Below are 21881 nucleotides of genomic sequence, written 5' to 3'. Positions count from 1 at the left end.
ATTCAATGTCTGTCTACATGTAAGTCCACTCTATTTCAATGATTCATCTATTTTTGTTTGAATGAAATTCTCGACATTAATTTTTTTGTGCCCCTTTCAACAGTGAGTGATGATTTAATCTAGACAAACCAAATCTGAAATAAACAAACACAACCTTACAGCAGTATCTTCCGTAGGAATTGCATTCTACTAATTTAAGGAAGTTTGTAAATAGAGGAGGGTCTTGACGAAGCCAAATCTTTGGCTATAAAGTGTCTGCTCTTCCCAAATGTCGACGTCAAAAGGAGAGTATGGGTAAATGTGTCACTTGCAAAGATCAACAATCAAAGTAAAATCTAATTACGATTTACTGACGATGTAGTCTAACGACGGCCCGGTGGTATAGCACAAACGATAACTGATTTAGAATTTAGATTATCAAATCCTAATATTTTGAAAATTATTCAAAGGGGCATATTTTTTGTAATGCAGATGTGGTGAACAAACGTAACTTCGTATCTCAATTTTCACAGTTGACGGTCAATGGAGTGTATGGTCCAGTTATGGGTCGTGTCCAGTGACCTGTGGGAGTGGAGCTCATTCCAGATATAGAACATGCAACAATCCCTCCCCTGCCAATGGCGGTGCATCGTGTAAAGGATTAGACACGGAATATTCTATGTGCTGGAGCGGAGAATGTCCTGGTAAGTTTTAAACGCATGGTTCATTGTTTAGTTTAGTTTCTATTTTAATAATAATCACAAAATATTTTGAAATCCGTTCAGCGTCTTTTTTGTTGTTTCAGCCTATGTCACCTGAATTAAAAGAACAAATGAGAACAAATTTCATCTGGAAAATTAAAAAGTCAAATATTGGTCATCATTTGAAATGTATAGATAAATAGTTTATAGGGTTATATGACATCTTTCAATATTGACAGTTCACGGCGGATGGAATGAATGGTCAAAGTTTAGTGCATGTCCTGAAACTTGCGGAGGTGGCACGAACACACGGACGAGAACATGTGATAATCCTACACCAGCACATGGAGGAAATAATTGCGTGGGTGCGAGCATTGAAAATGGAGTTTGCAATACTCAGGCTTGTCCAGGTATTTGAACGCACATATCATAAAAAATATATACATGTTTTCATAACATTATTAAATAGAATGTCATTCAATGAGGTAATACCATATTATTACTAAGACATGAAATAAATCTAATACGCGTATTTGGTCCTCGTTACTTCCGAATTTCTATAATCCCGCCCCGGAGGGGTGTTACTTACTATCATTTAGGATATAACTGTGCCAACAGCAAAAACAATGAAAAACATACCCTGTTTTAAAAAATAATAATAAAAATATACCCTGTTCTATAGATGCAGTTCTAGACCCGGGTTCTAGACTGAATCTTAAACAGTTAAAAAAGCCATCATGTTTAAGAGAAGAAAAAACACTGTTCTTACCAGCAGGGTATGAAAAAGCGACCCTGTTATAACCAGCAGGGCATGAAAAAGTGACCATCTTTTGCGGCACACTCATACCACTACAATATAGGAAGTACCCCAAGGAATCCTGCACGTCTTTATTGATAGATACACTTTCTAAATAATCTATCTACCAAATAGAAATTAAGTCTGTCATAGAATTTAATGACCGTTGTTTTCCATCAAAAGTTAAGTACTATTTTCATTGTGTGACCAGCTACTTGATAGATGTGAATATTGTGTCAAAATGCGATTTATGTGCTCATAAAAAATGTTTACGTTGCCGAACATCACAGTTTCATTCAGAATGATCATATCTAGGATTACGGCGGTTACTTTTAGTCGTTATTTTGTGTTACTAATATTTGGTCTGTTGTGGAGGGTTGTCTCATTGGCAATCATACCTATTTTTTATGCCCTATGTATGGGCATAATATTTTCTGGTTTTTATCGTCATCTTATTATTTGTTTTGTAATATTACGTGTTAAAATTAATAGAATTCAACTTAGAAGCAACTACATATACTTCCTGAAATCATGTCTGATATGTTGTATTTGAGGGGGGAAATGGATAAACACAATAAATCTTTAGAAATCTTGCGAATAAATAATCAAATGTAATTGGAAAATAAATTGGAAAAATATGACCATGGCAGCTGTCTAATGTTATTGATACAAATATACGAATCCAAAATTATCAATTTGAAAGTTAGAAACACATAGAAAAGAATTTAGAATTTCTGGAATGCAGGGTTTCAAATTAAAAACTGAAAAGTTTGAATTAACAATTAGCAGTTACATACTAATCATTTAAAAATCATAATGTTTGACAATAGGAACTTTGTCTTAATATAATATGTATAATGCTCCATTTCAGATTATTGCGGATCCAAACCTTGTGAAAATGGGGCGTCATGTGCAAATATTCACTATGGCTATAAGTGCACTTGTATTGAAGGATTCCAAGGAAATAACTGTGAAATAGGTGAGTTTTATTTATCTTATTTTAAAGAGTTCTGTAGGACTATAATATGAATGGAGACCGTCCTTTATGTTTGCTATTCCACACATTATTTTAACTGGTAATGAGTTTTGATTTTGAAACGAAGCATTGATCATAATTGTTTTCTTTGTGGATCTGAAAAAAAACAGTATTTGTGATTTATAGAATTTTAACACGTTTATATTTAAAGAAATGTTGTATGATTTGTGAGTTTTGACATGGGTTCTACAATAGAACTAAACAAAGAATAACTCTCATCGGTTCACCGAAATGTAAATGAAATGTCGCCTTAAGATGGCCGTTTAATAAACTTTAAAGTATGTAAGGCCGTGTTCACATTGACCTAAACTCGGTGTTGTGTTAGTTTAACTCACACATAAACTAAACATAATTACGTTCCCATTGATAAAACTCAATGTTTACATGTAGTTTAAATCGTGTTTTCTCTACATGCAGTCGATAGTCGATGTAGGCCTTGTGTAGGTTAAGTGTACACAAAACTAGGCATTTTGAACTGTAATTTTCCCATTTATTTAAAAAAGAAACGAATTTTATATAAAATTGATACTTATATAACACTTATTAATAAAGTTATTTACAGAAATATTTCTCTAAACTTGATATATTTTTTTGTTATAAAAACACTTTATGTAGCATTATTAACCCCTTATCAAGACTTATCCATCGATTCATCATTGCCGAACAAATAATTCATATGACAAGGTCTTCCCGAATCGACTGGACATACACACTGACAGAAATATTTGCCAATGGTCTATACTCAAACAACGATTCATTAATAAATGCAATACTGAAAAAGGTGAGGTTAACTTTTTTTTGTGTAGTATCTCAGATCCGTTAAAATACAATTAGAAAAAAAAACAATTTCCCCCTCCTTTTGCCAAATACTCCTTGGAGAAAAAAATACTATTTAAAACAAACGGAAAGATAGAAATGTAGTGATCCTCTTTAAAACATTGCATTTTTTTCTTTGTCTGTAAGCACAGTGATGCAGCCTACGTTTTTAAAGCGTAATCGAGACCTCTTTAAACTACTGCAAATCAACCAAAATGACTTTCTCAAAGGAGTAACCACTTTACTTAAAAAAGAAAAGGGAGGAGGGGGGTCTGAGTCCGAATTTGTTTCTCGCGCGAAATTTTATATATTTTTTTTTTTTTCGATGGTACCAATTTAATATTTAACACTATATTGTATGGGGAAACTTTGGATTCAAAATATTTGTTCATTCTAATCATCTGTATGACCCGATGTTTTTAAATCAAATTGTAGAAAAATTCATCCCCCCTTTTTTTTAAAGTCAAATGGTCGTTCCTTAACTGTTAATACAGTTGTTTGTAAATTTGAATTCGGTTCTACGTAATCAACATTTAAATGACATATTGTTTAAAAATGTGAACAAATCTTATGTACAGGTAACTAAACAAGGTGTATAGATCTGAACAAATGTCATGTGAAACTAGTGTACGTTACACTAAACCAAATGAAAACATGTTTACTGTACACGGCGTTTGGTGTGAACACGGCCTTATTCAAGCAATGCACGATCCTCTTTTATTACAGATATTGATGATTGTATCTCTGTTGACTGTCTTCATGGTGGAAACTGTTTAGATAAAGTTAATGATTACATGTGTGAATGTGTTTCAGGATACGTTGGTCATCATTGTGAACTAGGTAAAACTATGACTCTATTTGCTAAATGAAACAATTATTATAAGTCTTTTTTTCAAATATGTCTGTGGTAAATCAAAGATAAATCAATGTGTTATGAACTTCAATAAGATATTGACAATCTAAATAGTTATAGTGTATCTAGTCAGACAATCAAGTTCACGTTTGCATTTTTTACGAAACCTTAATTTTTCTCCTGTATATTTCGTTTTGAGTAGAGTAATTGTATTAATATTTCGTTCTGAGATTAAATGTTCTGTATATACGTACAAACACCTGTTTTAAGACATTATACATACTTATTGTCTTTTGTATAGCCATAGTCCATAAAGTCAAATACTCCTTGAAGGTTATGAATATGTACATTACATACTGAGTGTGTCGTCGTTGTCAATGTGGTTTATAAGTGTTTCTCGTTTTTCGGGTTATTTTTTAAAGATTAAAAGTTGGTTTTTCTGTTTAATTTGTTTTACATTAATAGCTTGATAATACTTTAGATATAAATGATTTATTGCAAATGAAACAAACATAGCTAACTAGCAGAGTTGAAATAAGGTGACTTTTGTTAACAACATTGGTCAAATGATATACCGTATAGTAATTTATAGAAGGCTCCAACATGAAATTTATAAAATATTTGAGAGAAAAAAAACCCTATTAGTGTAAACAAATTCAACTATTATTTAAACTTTGTACTTTTGTTTTTCTGGCTTTCGAACTTTTTTCGTCAGAGCGTCACTGTTTAGTCTTGTGTGGACGAAACGCGCGCCTGGCTTATTAAATTTAAACTTGGCAACACTTGTTAGCTATTATTCTTATATTCGTGTGTTTCTCTGTCCTTAATGTTCCCCTATATATTTGTATTGTAGTCCTATCATGTAATGTTGTCATTTTAATGTTACATTTAACATTGCCATAATAGCAAGAGGTTTGGCATGCCATAAAACCAGGTTCAAAATGTCAAGTACCAATCATTGTTAAATTATAGTTCGTCTGTGTGTGTGTGTGTTAAATTTCAATTTTGTTTTCTGTTTCTGTTTTTCCTATCATATTTGATGTGTTTCCTGCAGTTTAAGTTTGTAACCCGGATTTTTTTTTCTCACTCGATTTATGAATTTCGAACAGCGGTATACTACTGTTGCCTTAATTTTGGAAACTTTATAGCTTGCTGTTAAGTGTGTGCTAAGACTGTGTTTTCTTATTGGCACTCATGCCACAACTTCTTACTTATATACACCAAAAAAATTGTATAATAGGCATTGCAGACATACATCGTCATTTGTAGAGTAAATTAAAAATCACATCAAGAATTGGTACTGAATACATTTACACTCATTCAAAAATTATTTGAATCCAGCTTTTGTGTACACAAGTTGTCATGTATTGTATGCATAAATCGTTCTTAGTATTTCTTAGTATCGGCTTTGTATACAAAAATAATGATGACAATACTGCATGTTTTATGAAATGATTCTACATCTATGTTTTTCATGCATAAATAAAATCGTCTTGTCTTCTTTGCAATGCATACACGATTCCTGTAAATAATGTACATCAGGCTTTCTCCGTTTGCCAATTATCATTTTTGCCACTCCTTTCACCATAATAATGTCTTTTCGCCTAAAAAAATATTTTAACGCCACTGTCAATTTTTGAAACGCTACGTTTTCCTCTCAGGTACTGATATAGTGGGCAATAACATTTTGTTGGTGCGTATACCAATTAAAGATCATATTGTTCAGGTCAGTTGATTGTTGTCTACTAAAATTGATACTCGGTGATTGTTCGTTATAATCTTTCAGTTGGTTTGTGTTTTCATGCCGTTGTCTGTCATATATTACTATTCGATATTAGCTTTCCACATTTAAAAATATTCTTGGTAATTATATAGAAAAAAAACAATATGTATTTATATAAATTTACGACACAAACCCGTTGATGAACAGCAAAATCCACAAAACGAAAAGGAATAATGCTTTCTCTCTCTCTCTCTCTCACTCTTAAAGTCTGTGAGGCCTTCAATACGGACTGAAAGACTCTCGCCATGCTGATCTAATTGCAAATTTAAGACAACCCATAGTACCGGTCTTTGCAAAAAACTGACGATATGTGAATTGAATAATTAAGCAATGCAGAAGTATCTTTGAAATAAATCTGGCAAACAAAACAAACATGTTCTGTTGTGATTAGCCTGACTATCACAATGAACCGATAAAAATATACAAACATTTAGACAAATCGAGATTAATGTTATATAACCTCGCAGGATACAAAGCATATAGTGCAATGATGTAATTTTGTTTTATTTATTATCGTTCGATACCCTTATAAATGATAGTCTCATTGACAATCGTATCACAAATACTTATATGTATACATTATGTGTATAGTTTACACAAACGCGTTATGATAATTCGCGTTTTGTTCACTGCTAGTGCCTGAATGCCTTAGACGAACATGGAGGTTGAATCGGAAGTTTCGAAGAAAAAAAGTTTTCATTGTTTATCAACCAGCTCTAAAATATATACGCCAGTCCATTACAGCTTTTGAGTCTTTAATGTAAAAAGGTATGTATTTATCTATAGAATTCAGAAACTGTCACGGTATCATTAATACATTTAAAAATTGTATCGGAGAAATTTTCTTACTTTTTTAAGTTAAAACATCAATTATGTAAATTACGCATGCACTCTTGTCCTTTTTATATTCCCCATAAAACATTTATATAAATAAATGTTAATGATATGCAATAGCGAAGTTGTGATATGTTGCCAGTAATTTTGTACCTATGAGTTAGAATGTTCCTCCGGTATATTTCGCCTCTCTTCTTTAATAAATATCCCGTTTGTTGATTGTTTTATTTCAAATTTACAATATGGATCAATAAATTTGCAACAAAACCAAAACATGGTATTATATAAATACACAAGCCTAGATACTTTAAATTCGTTTCGTCTTGAAAGATGCACATTTTCTCTGCTTTCAAAATGTTTTTGTTTGAAGATGTCCTGGTTTTCTTAGAAATATCATACATCATATATATTATAAATAAAGATGATATCATTATACAGCTAATTGATTTGACTTCGTTATTTTAATAGTATAAATGTACCAAGTCAGGAAAATGACAGTTCTTGTCCATTCGTTTTTGATGCGTTTTGTTATTTGATTTTGCCATGTGATTATGGACTTTCCGAATTGATTTTCCTTTAAATTCGGTATATATTGTGATTTTACTTTTTTTGGTATCTGTACAACTTAGAAGGGAGGTGTTAAATATTACTGAAATGAATGAATAGATGAGTTATAATTCTGAATGTAAACTTTCCGTTACTACCGATTTGGTGTAATGTATTCTCACTATGAATAATTCATATATTTTGGCTACTGGAACCCAGTTATGATCAAATAGAATAATATGGTTGTTTAAGGTGCTTACGTGTTAAAACATGATGGATATATAAACAACTATCAAAGAAGCTTTAATAAAACAAAATTTAGACCAGCATTTGTTTAGGGAAATACATGTTCAAAGTCAAGAATATAGCATTTGTTATCGATTCGTTCTGTTGGTAGATACAGTTTGATTTTGTCATTTAATATGAACTTCCTCTTTTGGAAATAAGTTTGGAGTGTTATAGTATTTCTTTACTTTGATAATTTCCAGAGTTCTTTGATCGTCTTTTGACTTTGTATCATTGAATACTTCAAATAAATCTTGCGATAGGTTTGTCTCTCATATTAAAGTTTAACTTGGAAATCAACAAGGAGACTAGCATCGATATTAAACCAAAAGTGGTGATTTCAATTCAAATAGTATGCACTTTTCAATTTTCCATTTTTACAAAAACCTGACAAATGTAATATGGTCAATCTTATAAGTAACTAATTTATCTACAACTAGTGTACTGATAGTAATGTAAAGATTAAATATAACTGTCTTTTGTTTTTTTGTAAAATTGCCTATTACTTTCCCTCTATCTAACCTTCATATAATAGTGCAAATAATTGAACGTGCACAAGTACTTGTTAATCTTGCGTGCTGAAAATTAATAAAAAAGAGAACACATAATTGTTATTTTCCAATCATTAAGCCCTTTTGTACCTACTGGGATATTTGATTGATAAAGGGTCTTTAAAAAATAGAAAGGGTAATGTATTAATTAAAAGAGAAATTGCCATTTCTAATTATATAGAATAACAAAAAAAAACAAATAACAATAACAAAATGCGTCTAATTGTACATAACAGATTAAATCAACGAAACAAATAAGTTGCACTGACTTTATTTTGAGTTATGCTTATTGCATTAGAATTAGGTCAGTTGAACAAAATGTCTTTGTTTATCTTTTGCTATTCACGAATTATTTCGAACAATACACGTAAGTACAAATGAAAACACCATTTTCGTAAAACTTTCGATCATTTCACTTTATTTCGTTGCCGTAAGTAGTTCGTTTTAACAGACTTCTTCAGATTTAATTTTACTCTTTTCATATTAATATTTTATATGTTAAATATAAGATAAGAATTACTTTAAAGTATTTTTACTATAATGATATTTTTGATAAAACTATGAAAATTATAGTGTAGAGAAGTTAATTAATAAGAACGGGTAGTAATCGTTTCGACTGTCATAAAAGTGAGAGGTTTAGCTAGCTATAAAACCAGGTTCAATCCACCATTTTCTACATTAGAAAATGCCTGTACCAAGTCAGGAATATGACAGTTGTTATCCATTCGTTTTATGTGTTTGGACTTTTAATTTTGCCTTTTGATTTTTGATTTTCCTTTTTGAATTTTCCTCGGAGTTTTGTATTTTTGTGTTTTTACTTTTTTTTATAGTGTGCGAGTTATACGTTTCATTGTAAGACATGCTGAACGTTATAGTTAGAATACAAAAAATTCATTTTTCCATTAGTCGATGGTGTCTTTGAAGCAAATAGTTGACTATGGCAATACAGCCAAGAAAAATCGAAACATGAAAACGTTCGCAATGTGAATTTATTGGAAGTTTCTGATAAAATCAAAAACAATTCACATTGTAAATTGAGAACATGAAAATTTTTACTGAATATGTATAGAAGTATATGAAAAAAGGAAATTTTATCACCAGTATCAATCTGCTTCCTGAATTCAGCACTAGAGAAACCATGCATCCATTTTGATGGTTCGAAGTATTTGCATTATTTAAGCACATGTTGGTGTCTAAACGGTAAAGCATACACATTTTTCTTAAAACAATTCAAATATTCAAAAACTAATACATTGTCTTATCGGTGATCGATATAGTTTAATGATCTGACAAAAAAATTGTTTAACAAAAAGATATGTTAATTGACTAAATAAATAATAAGACGTTTGTTATGTAAAACAAATAAATTATTTTTTTCAGACTTTAGATGACAACAGACTAAATATTGATGGAGTGCCTTGCTTACCTTCTGGGATTTTCACTTCTTGTGCAAGTTATAGCAAAAGGTAAACTTATCAAAGTCATAACCAACGATTAAAAATGTATGATATAATTAAACATTTTATGACATGTTTTGCTCAAATGTATCATTTACACTCAATGTAGTTGGTTATCTGTGTAAAAATCTTGTTACGATAAATTATGATTAATAAATCTATGATTAAATTGCAAAAGATAATGACAATTTTAACAATATTAAAATGTGATTCCAAAATGATTGTTTTTGATATGTATTTTCTTTTTGGAATGCTAAAACACTCCAATTTTACAGATATATTTCTTAACGATGATATTTCCTTAAGTAAAAAGGCAGCCACAAAATTTTTAGTTCGTCGTAAAAGGGGCTGGTGGTCGAACGCGGCTGAAGAATGTAGAGAGGGTTGTTCCTGGGAAGAATGTGAGGAGAATTCGTCTTCTAGAGAAGGAGGCGTTAGTATATTAAGATGTATATGATAAATAAAATTCCTAATGTCGACTTTTTTTTTAATTAGTACTGAACTTCTGTAAAATGTAAAAAAAAATTACATTCTTTGCTTTCTTCTGTCTAGATTTCATTGAAAACTAATCATAAGATATATCATGCTATAATTCTAATTTGAATAATTAAAGAATGTTAATCAAAAGAGTAATTAGTTAGTCCCTACTGCGGGTGGTTTTAGCGCATTCGTTAGCCAGTAAGGTAAAACATATAATTTAATCGTATAAAATATTAAATTTATACAAATAATGTGAAATATGATGTGTTGTTCCAATTAGTAAACAATTTCACAGTTACAGTCAATGCAATTTTACAAATCTGCAAAACAGTGAAGTTTTAAAATGTATTTTGGTTCAAGACACAAGTATGTTCATTGAAAATTTAAAACAATCCTATCACTAATGACACTATGGACATTACGGACACGAGTAATGACCAATGGACTGCACTATTTATTGTCATTATCAATCTTTCGACTGCAAGTGACATTGCCTTTAGTTTGTTGTCGATTTGAATTTAACATTTATTAAGGGACTGTCCGTTTCGATAGTTTCCTTTGAGTTTGGTATATTTTTTTTACTTTTTGCATACATATACGCAAATTGTTAATATATTCAAAGAACCAAGAAACAAAACAGAAAAGCCGATTCTAAAAAGGTATTGTTTGAATTTCATTTTCGTAATTCAACTTGGATGAACAAATATTATAGAATAATCTGTACAATTAATGATCAATACATTGCATTTATTTTAGAGAGAAATCATGAAGCAATATAAATGCAGATCGTATACCTGTTCTTCAGGGTGTACAAATACCAATTCTAACTACGGACATATCAATTATCTTACTGTTGGATGTATCGGTAAGACAAATGGAAATATTCTTTTTAGTTGAAATTGTTGAGTAGGCATTTTAAATTATCTAACTGTTGTATCCGGATCGAAAAATGTCGTAAAAATCTTATTTGATTTCTTTGACGAAATTGTAAAAAATCATGTAAAATGTCAATGAGTATTTTTTTTTTTTTTACATTTTCAATTCATATTTGGTAATGAATAAATGACAAATTGATTAATGAACTAAACATCTATGTGTAAAAATATTTCATGTTTAAAAATTGATTTCAGTTCACGGAGGATGGTCTTCATGGGGAAGTTGGTCTTCTTGTACGAAATCATGTGGGAGTGGAACTAGGTATCATACACGATCATGTAGTAATCCTAGTCCGAAAAATGGGGGAAATTACTGCTCTGGTAGCACATCGGCCTACGCCTCCTGCAATACACATGCCTGTCCAAGTAAGTATTTGAGTTACTAGGCAGATTTAACTGATAAGTTATCTTAGTTTGTGGGTAAAACCAAAGTTTTACTGTTATAGATGATCATAATAACATACATAATCATTCAGACAGATATTTATATATAGAGAATAATACATGGCAAACTCCGTAGCATATAACATATCATCCCTAAATACCAGTATCAGCCAGAGGCCCAAAGGATAATATTGATCGAGGGTGATACGGCATGTGAAACGAATTTTGCTATGTATTATACTCAAACTATTCATATATTTTTACAGGAGAGTACACACGAACTTCTTTCTGATCCCTAGTACCTTGGTTACCTTCAGTTCTACTTTTGTCTTATTTTAAAAGCGTTAACAGCTCTGCTCAATTACTCATCTGAAGCACCTGGATTGCTTTACAATTTACGTGCTATTGTTTACAAAATATTTTGTTAATTGTATTTTTTGGTGTGTTTTGTATGGTATTTCTACTTGTTTCGGCTTTTAAACTTTTGTATCTGGGCGTGACTAGTAGATCTGGCGTGGACCAAATGCACTTTCGGCGTATTAAAATTTTAAACTTGTTGCCTTTTGTTGGCTGTTCTTCGTGTGTTCCTTTGTCAATTGTATTTTCCAATTTATTTATATTGTAGTCCTGTGGTGTTGAGTTGTCATTTTAATATTATATTTCACATGGCTATAAAAGAGGGAGGTTTGGCATGCCACAAAACCAGTTCAACCTACTATTTTTCCTTTAAACATGTCCTGTACCAAGTCAGGAATATGGCCATTGTTATATTATAGTTCGTTTCTGTGTGTGTTACATTTGAACGTTGCATCGTTTGTTTTCTCTTATTTTTTTGTGTAAATTCACATTTCGATAAGACGTGTCACGGAACTTGTCTCTCCCAAATACATATATTTGGTTTTGATGTTATATTTGTTATTCTCGTGGGATTTTGTCTGATGTTTGGCCCGTGTCTGTGTGTGTTACATTGTAGTGTTGTGTCGTTGTTCTCACCTTATATTTAATGCGTTTCCCTCAGTTTTAGTTTGTTACCCCGATTTTGTTTTTTGTCCACGGATTTATGAGTTTGAACAAAGGTATACTACTGTTGCCTTTAATTATTGATTTTTTTATAGTGCATTTCGTGTGTCAGAAATATGAAAATTGACGTTTGTGACGTCACATTCCAAACAATTACGACATTCAATAAATTGCGCCACGCCAGAATGACCGTTCATTGAAAACCCATTTTGAGGGGGGGGGGGGGGAATCTGAAGAAGCTTGGATAAACTAAAACGGAGTTAATGTAAAACATAAAAAATTGTAGGGGTGTAATAAAGGGTGTGATAAAGGATATGAATAAGGGTGCACATCAAAGATACGCAATATGGATTAAACAGCAGGCTATTTATCAAATATTAAAAACTACTGAATGTATGATAAAAAACAATTAAGATTTTTATGAGAGATAGAGAGTCTTATTAATTATTTTTATTTTTTCTCTTTTGTTTTTATTTATTCTGTTTTCATATTACATCATAATGTTTTACATCAAGTATAACTCTTTAAGAAATAATTTTCACATAGTATTATATATCAGTGTGCATATCTTATGCATTCTATAGCAATCAATTACACTTAAAGAACATAATTTGTACTTCAATTTTGCTATTTTATCTTTTTCTTCAAAACTAAGTCTTACAATGATACATAAACATAAATTCATATTGAGGAGACTTTCAGAAGGATATAATTTGAAAAGTTGGAAAATGTGAATATAGATTGTAAGCAAATTCCATTACCCTTAGACATAGCGGAATTGGAAAATTTGATATAATTATGCAAAGTGTTTTGAAAAAGAATAAAAAGACCCTTGGCGACAAAAATAACACGCTAAATAATAAATAATAGTATTCTGTTCTTGTATATGTTTATGGATTGTAGAGTAAAGACGTTTTGTTAACAATTATATCATTTTAAAAAAATAGCCTTTTAACTTTTCTATTATGTAGTTAATGGAGGTTGGTCGTCGTATGGGAGTTATGGATCTTGTTCTAAAAGTTGTGGAACCGGCTATAAATATAGCTACAGATACTGCAATAATCCATCACCAGCTCATGGCGGGAATTCTTGTTCGGGTAGTTCTGTCACAAGTAGTACCTGTAACACCCAGGCATGTCCAGGTATGATGCATTGTGTCAAATTTTAACAAATAGTAGGTAACACTTTTTGTTAACAAGTTTAAACAAATTGATTATTACATATGTTCTTTAAGTAAAAAGTATTGCAGTTTGTGTAAATTCTTTTTATGAACTACGATAAATTATTAAAATAGTATATAAAAATACCTATATGTTACTATATTAAGTATTATAAATGCAAAACACGAAAAAAGCTTTAACAATTTTTTTGGTGAAAAACGTGTTGTAAAACTATATATACATGTTTATTTTATTGTTTGTTGTCATGATTTTTCGTTGATTTGGATATCTTTACCAATAAGTATCACTAATTGGTGACATCTTTTTTTGACAGTCAATGGCGTATGGAGTGAATGGTCTCAGTATAGTTCATGTCCAGTGACTTGTGGAGGCGGTACAAATACCCGGACAAGAGCATGCGACAATCCAGCTCCTGCTCACGGAGGAAAAGATTGTGTTGGTACCACAAGTGAAAACGGAGCATGTAATACTCTAGCCTGTCCAAGTATGTATTTTTAATGCCTCCATCAATGTTTCCGATAGTATATCTACATAGGAACATTATTTTCTTCATTTCTACACAAGTATATGTTGATAGGGGATTAAATGGGGAACCAAAATAGCAAAACAAAAATGTAGGGGTCAATATGTTTGTTTTTAAGATATTCGTCATTGTTTTAATGTTCTCTCTTGAGTTTTCATAGCTTTATCATTGTCAAGTTAAAGTTCTCATAATCTATATAAAATACTAATAAGATTTTATAAGACTTTAAGAAATGGCTAATAATTATACATGTGAAAGATTTATAAAAAGAAAAATGAAGATCCATTAGAGGGTCCATGGGAAAATTTTTAAGATATTCAAATGGATAAAACAAAATTAGTTCGAAAATCTGACTTAATTCTAAAACATAAGAAGCTAACATCCATAAGCAACTTACTGTGAGATAATGTATGAGTCATTTTGATATGTATTTTTGTTTTAACTAGTTTTATTATTCAAAAAATAATTGATAAATTGCAGTCCTGGTATCTATATATAATGATTTAATTAAACTTTATAAATGATTTTTACAATACATTTGATCTTGATCGTTTTCAACATAGATATCTGATTGCAGATTACTGTGGGACTGGCCCTTGTCGAAACGGATTTTGTGCGAATATTCACTATGGTTACAAATGCACATGTTTTATAGGATTCGAAGGCACTAATTGTGAAACAAGTAAGCTTTAGTTGTCTAGAATAAATTTCGTCGACACTTAAGTCTAATACATTAAATGAGTGGCATTGAAAAGATGTTAACAGTATAAAGCAAAAAAACATTTTGTCTAAAGTAGTTGAATCATATAATGTTTTCATAAGAAAAACATTTTGCAAAACTATATCATTTAAGTGATTTTACCCTATGAACTAACAGAGAAACTTTTGGTTTTCATTCGTTTAATGTGTTTGAGGTTTAGATTTTGCTATTCGATTGGTACTTTCTTCTGAGTTTATTATTTTTGTGAGTTTACTTTTTTGATGATTTTCGTTTTAGATATTGATGATTGTGTCTCTGTGGATTGTCAACACGGTGGAAAGTGTATAGATCAAGTGAATGCTTACAGTTGTGAATGTGTTCCAGGATACGCTGGCCGTCATTGTGAACTAGGTATATATACACACTATATCTTAAACATTTTCAACTAACTTAATTACATGTGCAACTTATAATTTAATAAAAATCAGACAATCAAGTTCTCCGTTTTTCTTGTGTTATTAAAAAGTCAATTTCAGAAGCAGCAATATGACATTGTATCACGATAATATAATATTTCTGATGAAAATATAGACATTCGTAGAATATACGCTAAATATTTTAGACCGAATTCTGCTGCGTGATCGGTTTTGTTATTACGACTATCGGCATTACTTTGTTGATTTTGAATCTCATGATGACAAAAGTCTCTAGAAAGATAAGGAGGTATGTATACTTTAGAAATCATTGGTCAAGCTTTCTCATACAAAGAACGTAAAAAGCAAATATTTACTTGACCTTACCTTTTTAATATCGTTAATAACTTATAGATAATATTTTTGTTAATGATGTCTTTTTACTAAATATATTGGAAGTTTTGATGTGAACTGATTGCTATTTTTGTCTTTGACAGCATTTTAAATGTGAAGTTATAAATATTTGAATATCACTATACTTACATTTCTGCAATTAACCTGTATTTCTTTTCTTTTTTTAAATAAATACCTGTATTGCTACTGTTCGCAAATTTTGCTTTTATGCGAGAGTTGTGAAACTTTTATAAATAGAACAACTAACCGACAAGTTTCACGTTCACGAGGACTTATGCACACTGTGCGTGTTAGAATTTAATAAGTATGTAAGGTTGTATCTTCTTTTACAATTTCGCGTTCAATTATGCCATTTGACCATTTAAATATTTGTACTTGTCAATAGAATGCCCTGGTGAATATTAACAAATAATGTATGTAAAAGAGTTCAGTACAGATATGTCATGAAGATTATCTTGTGTCTTTTTTTAATGAAAAACAAAGTAAAAAAATAGTCGTATGTCATAAGTTATTAGTGTTAAATACCAGTAAGTTGGATATTGTCATTTTCATTTTAGATTAGAAACAAGTCAATTATAATCTTCATGACACATCTGTAAATACCTAGTTTTTTAAACAAGTAAATACTATGTATTGTATCACTATTATATTGATAAGATCCTGTACTTTCCAGTCATAGATTTGAAAGAGGACAAAAAGTAATAAGAACATTGTACAACGTGGGTAAAAACCTATGTTTCTAAAACATCAACTAAACAAGAGAAAAGTTATAATTTAATGAATATCAAATATAAATATATATGTATAGAACGATTAAGTTTTATAAACTATACTACATATGGAAATTATTGAATGTTGTCAGTTTACATTCGATTTATCAGGTTGAATGCCCCTCTTGAAATGCATGAGCAACATGCGCAACTCGACGGGTACCTCATGCAAGCAGGATATGTTTACCCTTCCAGAGCACCCGCGATAAGTCCAAGTTTTTGGTTGGGTTTGTGTTACTTAGTTTATAGTTTTTAGTTTCCTATGTTTTGTCTTCTGTACTATTATTTATATCTTTGTCTATTTTAGGCATGTCTTTGTCAGTTTATTTTGAATCTATGAGTTTGAATATCCCTGTGGTACCTTTCTCCTCTCTTTTATTCTTGTTTTTTCGATTTATGAATTTTGAACAGCGGTATATATGAGACGGTCATCAAAGTGAGAGGGTTAGGGCTATAACACAAGGTTTAATTGACCATTTTCTACACTTGAAAATGGCTGTACCAAGTCAGGAATATGACAGTTCTTGTCCATTCGTTTTTTATGCGTTTTGTTATTTGATTTTGCCATGTGATTATGGACTTTCCGAATTGATTTTCCTCTGAGTTCAGTATTTTTTCGATTTTACTTTCGACTATTTATTAAATGATATATATAAGAACACATGTTTTCAATTTACAAACTGAAATTCACACAACTCCTCCTGATGATACGATAAAAGATTAGAAAATGATACAGACAAAGAAAAATTCACAAAAAACGGGAAAATATGATACAAAAAATTACAGAAAAAAACAAATATTTGGTACTTAAATAATGAAAATAATAATAGCACCTACATGTAATTTTTTAAATAAGCACATTTTGTTAGTGTTATTTGATTATACGCTTATTGATTTTCCAATTTAGGAATTTCTTATTTTTGTACAATTCTTTCGTTTTGATGAACATTGTGCGTGTTTAAATTTGATCATGTTGAATTATATTTGCTTACCCATTTTGATACCTCAACGAATTACAATAAATTTCCAATGCAACTTTTGCCTTTAAAATTAGCGGCAATTTACATCAAATGTTCAAAAATGTTTTTTTTATCATTGCTATTGTTGTATCGTAAACATAGTTCCAAAATCGAAGGTAAGTCCACTAGACACGTTAGTTATTATTTAAGTTTTAAAACGGATATATTGCAAGACTAATTATCGAATTTGAACTAAATAGATAATTGACAAGACAACATAGTAAAGAAACTAAAATCAGTTTTCAATGTAGGATATTTTTTACTTAATATATTCAAGAAGTAATCTACAAACATATAAAAAGTGTTCTGCTTTTGGTAAATCATTTATCCTATCAAATGATTATTACCTGATAGTCTTCCTCAGTCATAATAATCTTCCATTATTATCAAACTGAACAAAGAAATAACACGACAAGTGCCGTATACGGTGCAGGAAATGCTTACCCATCCAGAGCACCTGATTTCACTCCTGGTTTTTAGTGGAGTTCGTGTTGTTTCTAAATTATTATTTATAAATGTTGATGTAAATGTTCTTTGGTTTTGTGAGTCTTTGTTTACTCCTTGGTTTTGATTGCCATTGCCTTAAACTTACTTCAAATTTTACTAGATTTAAACAAACATCAGGTTAAAAAGGTTCAATAGGCATACTAATAAAATAAAATATATAGTAACTCTGCATCTATTAATAGAACAAGGACATGCATCAACGGTATTGCAGATTTGGATATTGAATACAAGGATCTTGAATCGAATCGTTTTTTTAAAAATAAATTACCGAAATAAAAAAAAAGTAATATCATCAACAGATCTACGAAATTGCTGATATTAATGAATGTGGCTTATCTGTACGCCAGTTTAGAGGTACCTATCGTGATGGAGTAAAATCATACACCTGCAAATGTTCCGCTAGATAACAGACAATAAGTTTTTTTTTACAAAAGCTCGAATATCTAAGGTTTCCAGTAGGGTTCTGCATCCCCTTTAGAAAAAAATAAAGAAATATCTTAAAATGGTTCCGATGGTATTTGAAAATGTTGACAAGGGAAATTGATTTATATAGAGTTCCTATAACAAAGGACTCACTTTTCTGCCTACAATTATGTGTACTTTGTATATTCGAAGCTTGCAACCTCAAGGTGAAGCTTTTCGTGTCAATATGTTCCTCAGAAATATATACTCATGATTTCATTGGAAAATAACGCATAAGGAACATGATTGTCTGACTAGGTATACATTTAGTAAATATTTTTGAAGGGTTCTAATTATAACACACAATTTTCAATGTTAAAGAAAAATTCTTGTTGTTTTAATACAGATAATGATGAATGTGCGTCTGGACCCTGTGTTAATGGAGGTAGCTGTACAGATGAGGTGAATGGATACACTTGCACATGTGCTCTAGGTTATAATGGTGTTCACTGTGAAAGAGGTAAGTGTTTGTCGTGCAGAGGGATTTGTCAAAATCTATTTTAGTGCTTATTTTCATATTTCAATCAGTAAGTTTCACGTAAGATTGATTGATTGTTGATTGCTTAACGTCTAGTGGCAAATATTTCATGCATATTCAGGACGAGAACAAGTTCACAATAAATACAATAGGTAGGTTGATACAATAGAGGCCACCTGGGATGATGGTCGGAGAAATTTGGACTGCCACCGGAAAAAGAGGGTATATTGGATAGGGACAGAAATTTTGCCTTGCAACAGGCCACCTACGGACCCCTCAGAGAGTTGTTGCAAGGGTTCTGAACGTGCAAAGAGCGTGGCACTCTATTTACACGAGGCATCGGAGTTAACGCCCCCCTTCTGACCGGACGTGACTGCGAACTTGATACATCCCGCACAGCCAAACGGACGCCCCACTTCGGCAAGCGTTTTACTGCCGGTCGGGAGAAAACCAAGTGACCATATTTCTATACCCCAGTCACCCTTGGTGCTTATTTTCATATTTCAATCAGTAAGTTTCACGTAAGAAAGTTAACGGATGGTAACAGACAATTTAAGGTCCAAACCGAATTGGTGACTGAATACAAAAGATTTTCCATCTCAGGAATAGATTATTCAAATAGTGTTTGCAAAACTGTTTGGATTTTTGAAGGATACCAATTGGAACACCTTTACCCATTCCATTGGTCTGTTAACACATCATCTTGTTAATTACAGATATTGATGAATGTGCGTCTGGACCTTGTGATAATGGGGGTAGATGTACTGACGAAGTGAATGGATACACCTGCACATGTGCTCCAGGTTATAATGGAGTTCACTGTGAAAGAGGTAGGTCATTCAGCGGGACTTATCAGCTCGACTCAGAAATGAAAAATAGAAAAACTGATTTGACAAATTTATATCAGTGTTAATTGTAATTTTCCTTTCAGTGAGTTTCAATTACTAGTGTCTATGGTGAGCCTTTTTTGTTAATTGCATCTTCCCAATAAACATCTTTTTTTCTTTCTTTTGTTTAAATTTAACAGATATCAATGAATGTGCATCTGGACCATGTGAACACGGAGGTAGCTGTTCAGATACTGTGAATGGATACACATGTTCATGTGTTCCCGGTTATGACGGAGTGCATTGTGAAATCAGTAAGTCTATGTCATTCAGCGGGATTTATCAAAGTCAAAAATGAAATATTGAAAGACTGATTTAAAAAAAATTTTTTTCATTCATTGAAGTTAACTTAAGTTAGCAATAAACAGTTCCGAAACAAAAATGTGTCTCTAATATAGGATTTGCTCAATCCGCGCTATCAATTGCTATGTTCAATGGACCGTGGAAATCTTTATTTTTGGTATTAGAATTAGAAAGATCGTATCATATCATATGTGTACTAAGTTTCACTTTGATTTGACTTCAACCTCATAAAAAAAAACTCGACAAAAATCTTTAACCTGAAGCCAGACAGACATAAATGGGGCATACAAATATCAAAATTTACCCTCATAAATTTTACCATCATCCATTTATTGCTTTATTGCAAATTAAGCCTTAAGCAGTTACTTTTTGTGTCATAAATGTGCATATGTATGTAACCAGAATCTTCCATATATTTTATATCCAGTTGTACAAATGATAAAATATAATTTCTCGGTGATGTATCCATGGCAACAATCTGGATTTTTTTTTTGGATTTCTAATACTAGTACATTAACCTAACTGTTTGTGTTGTATATGTGCATTTTTATGTAATCAGTATCTTCCATAGATTTCATTTAAAAAAAAATAAAAGAGTGAAATATAATTCCTTTTATTTGTGTTCATAGCAACATTCTGCATTTATTTACAATAAAATGCTGCAAAAATGGGGATCAAATTGTCACATATCTTCGTTAAATTTGGATCAAACTAGAATTTCAATGCATTTAAGTGATACCTTTTTGGAAACTGTTGATCCTGGTACTTTTGATAACTATTTACACCACTGGGTCGATGCCACTGCTGGTGGACGTTTCGTCCCCGAGGGTATCACCAGCCCAGTAGTCAGCACTTCGGGGTTGACATGAATATCAATTATATGGTAATTTTTATAAATTTTCTGTTTACAAAACTTTGAATTTTTCGAAAAACTAAGGATTTTCTTACCCCAGGAGTAGATTACCTTAGCCGTATTTGGCACAACTTTTTGGAATTTTGGATCCTCAATGCTCTTCAACTTTGTATTTATTTGGCTTTTTAACTATTTCGATCTGAGCGTCACTGATGAGTCTTATGTAGACGAAACGCGCGTCTGGCGTATAAAATTATAATCCTGGTACTTTTGATAACTATTGACATTAATCTTCCCAGTGATCAAATGAAAAATGGGTGTCTTTGACCGTTTTTTCGTAAAATTTAATCAAGTTCGTGCGACAAAAACTTGTTATGGATATGCAAAGACGGACTGTCGTATAGAAAACAGCCTATTCTACATACATAACATAACCTCGAAGTTCATATCAATCCAATACGAAGACTATTTTAATCCTCAGCTATCGAAAAATGAATTTAATTGCACACTAGTCTCCTTCTTTGAAAAATCCACAAGGACTGAAATTCGAAACTACACACTTAACAGTGGGGTGCTACCTTAAGATGATTGTTTCCCTTCTGCCTCAATTTCTAGTATGTTTTATATTTGGGCAATAAAACATGTAAATGATTTTGATCTTCTTATAAACCACATTTGAAGGCTATTTTAATTCTCAGCTATCTAAAAATGATTCATTTTCTTGAAAAGAACTTTGATATTTGGTAAATCCAATGTGCGGTTTCGTAGAATTTGGTGACCAACTACTAAGGGTTTTATACAAAGATCCTATTACTTGAGCTTTTTTGCAAAACAATTATGCCTTGTTAATTCTGTTGGTTTTTTATTTTTTTGCTTTTATTTTCACTGATAGTTTTATGTTGCCAAAAAAGTGCC

At 31.3% G+C, this 21881-nt stretch overlaps 1 protein-coding gene across 1 annotated transcript in view; it reads left to right on the top strand.

The window, feature by feature from the left end:
• Positions 1-564: 564 nt before the first annotated feature.
• Positions 565-21881, top strand: part of LOC134702401 (fibrillin-2-like) — a 60605-nt gene continuing 39288 nt past the window's right edge. The window contains exons 1-14 of the mRNA XM_063563304.1: positions 565-683; positions 920-1090; positions 2348-2455; positions 4055-4168; positions 9913-10070; positions 10874-10982; positions 11248-11418; positions 13428-13598; positions 13951-14121; positions 14738-14842; positions 15158-15271; positions 18792-18905; positions 19640-19753; positions 19951-20064. Coding sequence (XP_063419374.1) covers positions 659-683; positions 920-1090; positions 2348-2455; positions 4055-4168; positions 9913-10070; positions 10874-10982; positions 11248-11418; positions 13428-13598; positions 13951-14121; positions 14738-14842; positions 15158-15271; positions 18792-18905; positions 19640-19753; positions 19951-20064 — 1759 coding nt within the window. The 5' untranslated portion in view covers positions 565-658. The remainder of the gene's footprint in view (positions 684-919; positions 1091-2347; positions 2456-4054; positions 4169-9912; positions 10071-10873; positions 10983-11247; positions 11419-13427; positions 13599-13950; positions 14122-14737; positions 14843-15157; positions 15272-18791; positions 18906-19639; positions 19754-19950; positions 20065-21881) is intronic.

This window comes from Mytilus trossulus, unplaced genomic scaffold (genome assembly GCF_036588685.1).
Source record: "Mytilus trossulus isolate FHL-02 unplaced genomic scaffold, PNRI_Mtr1.1.1.hap1 h1tg000457l__unscaffolded, whole genome shotgun sequence".
NCBI lineage: Eukaryota > Metazoa > Mollusca > Bivalvia > Mytilida > Mytilidae > Mytilus > Mytilus trossulus.
Note: the sequence above shows the minus strand (reverse complement) of the source record. Positions and strands in the feature narration are given on the sequence as shown.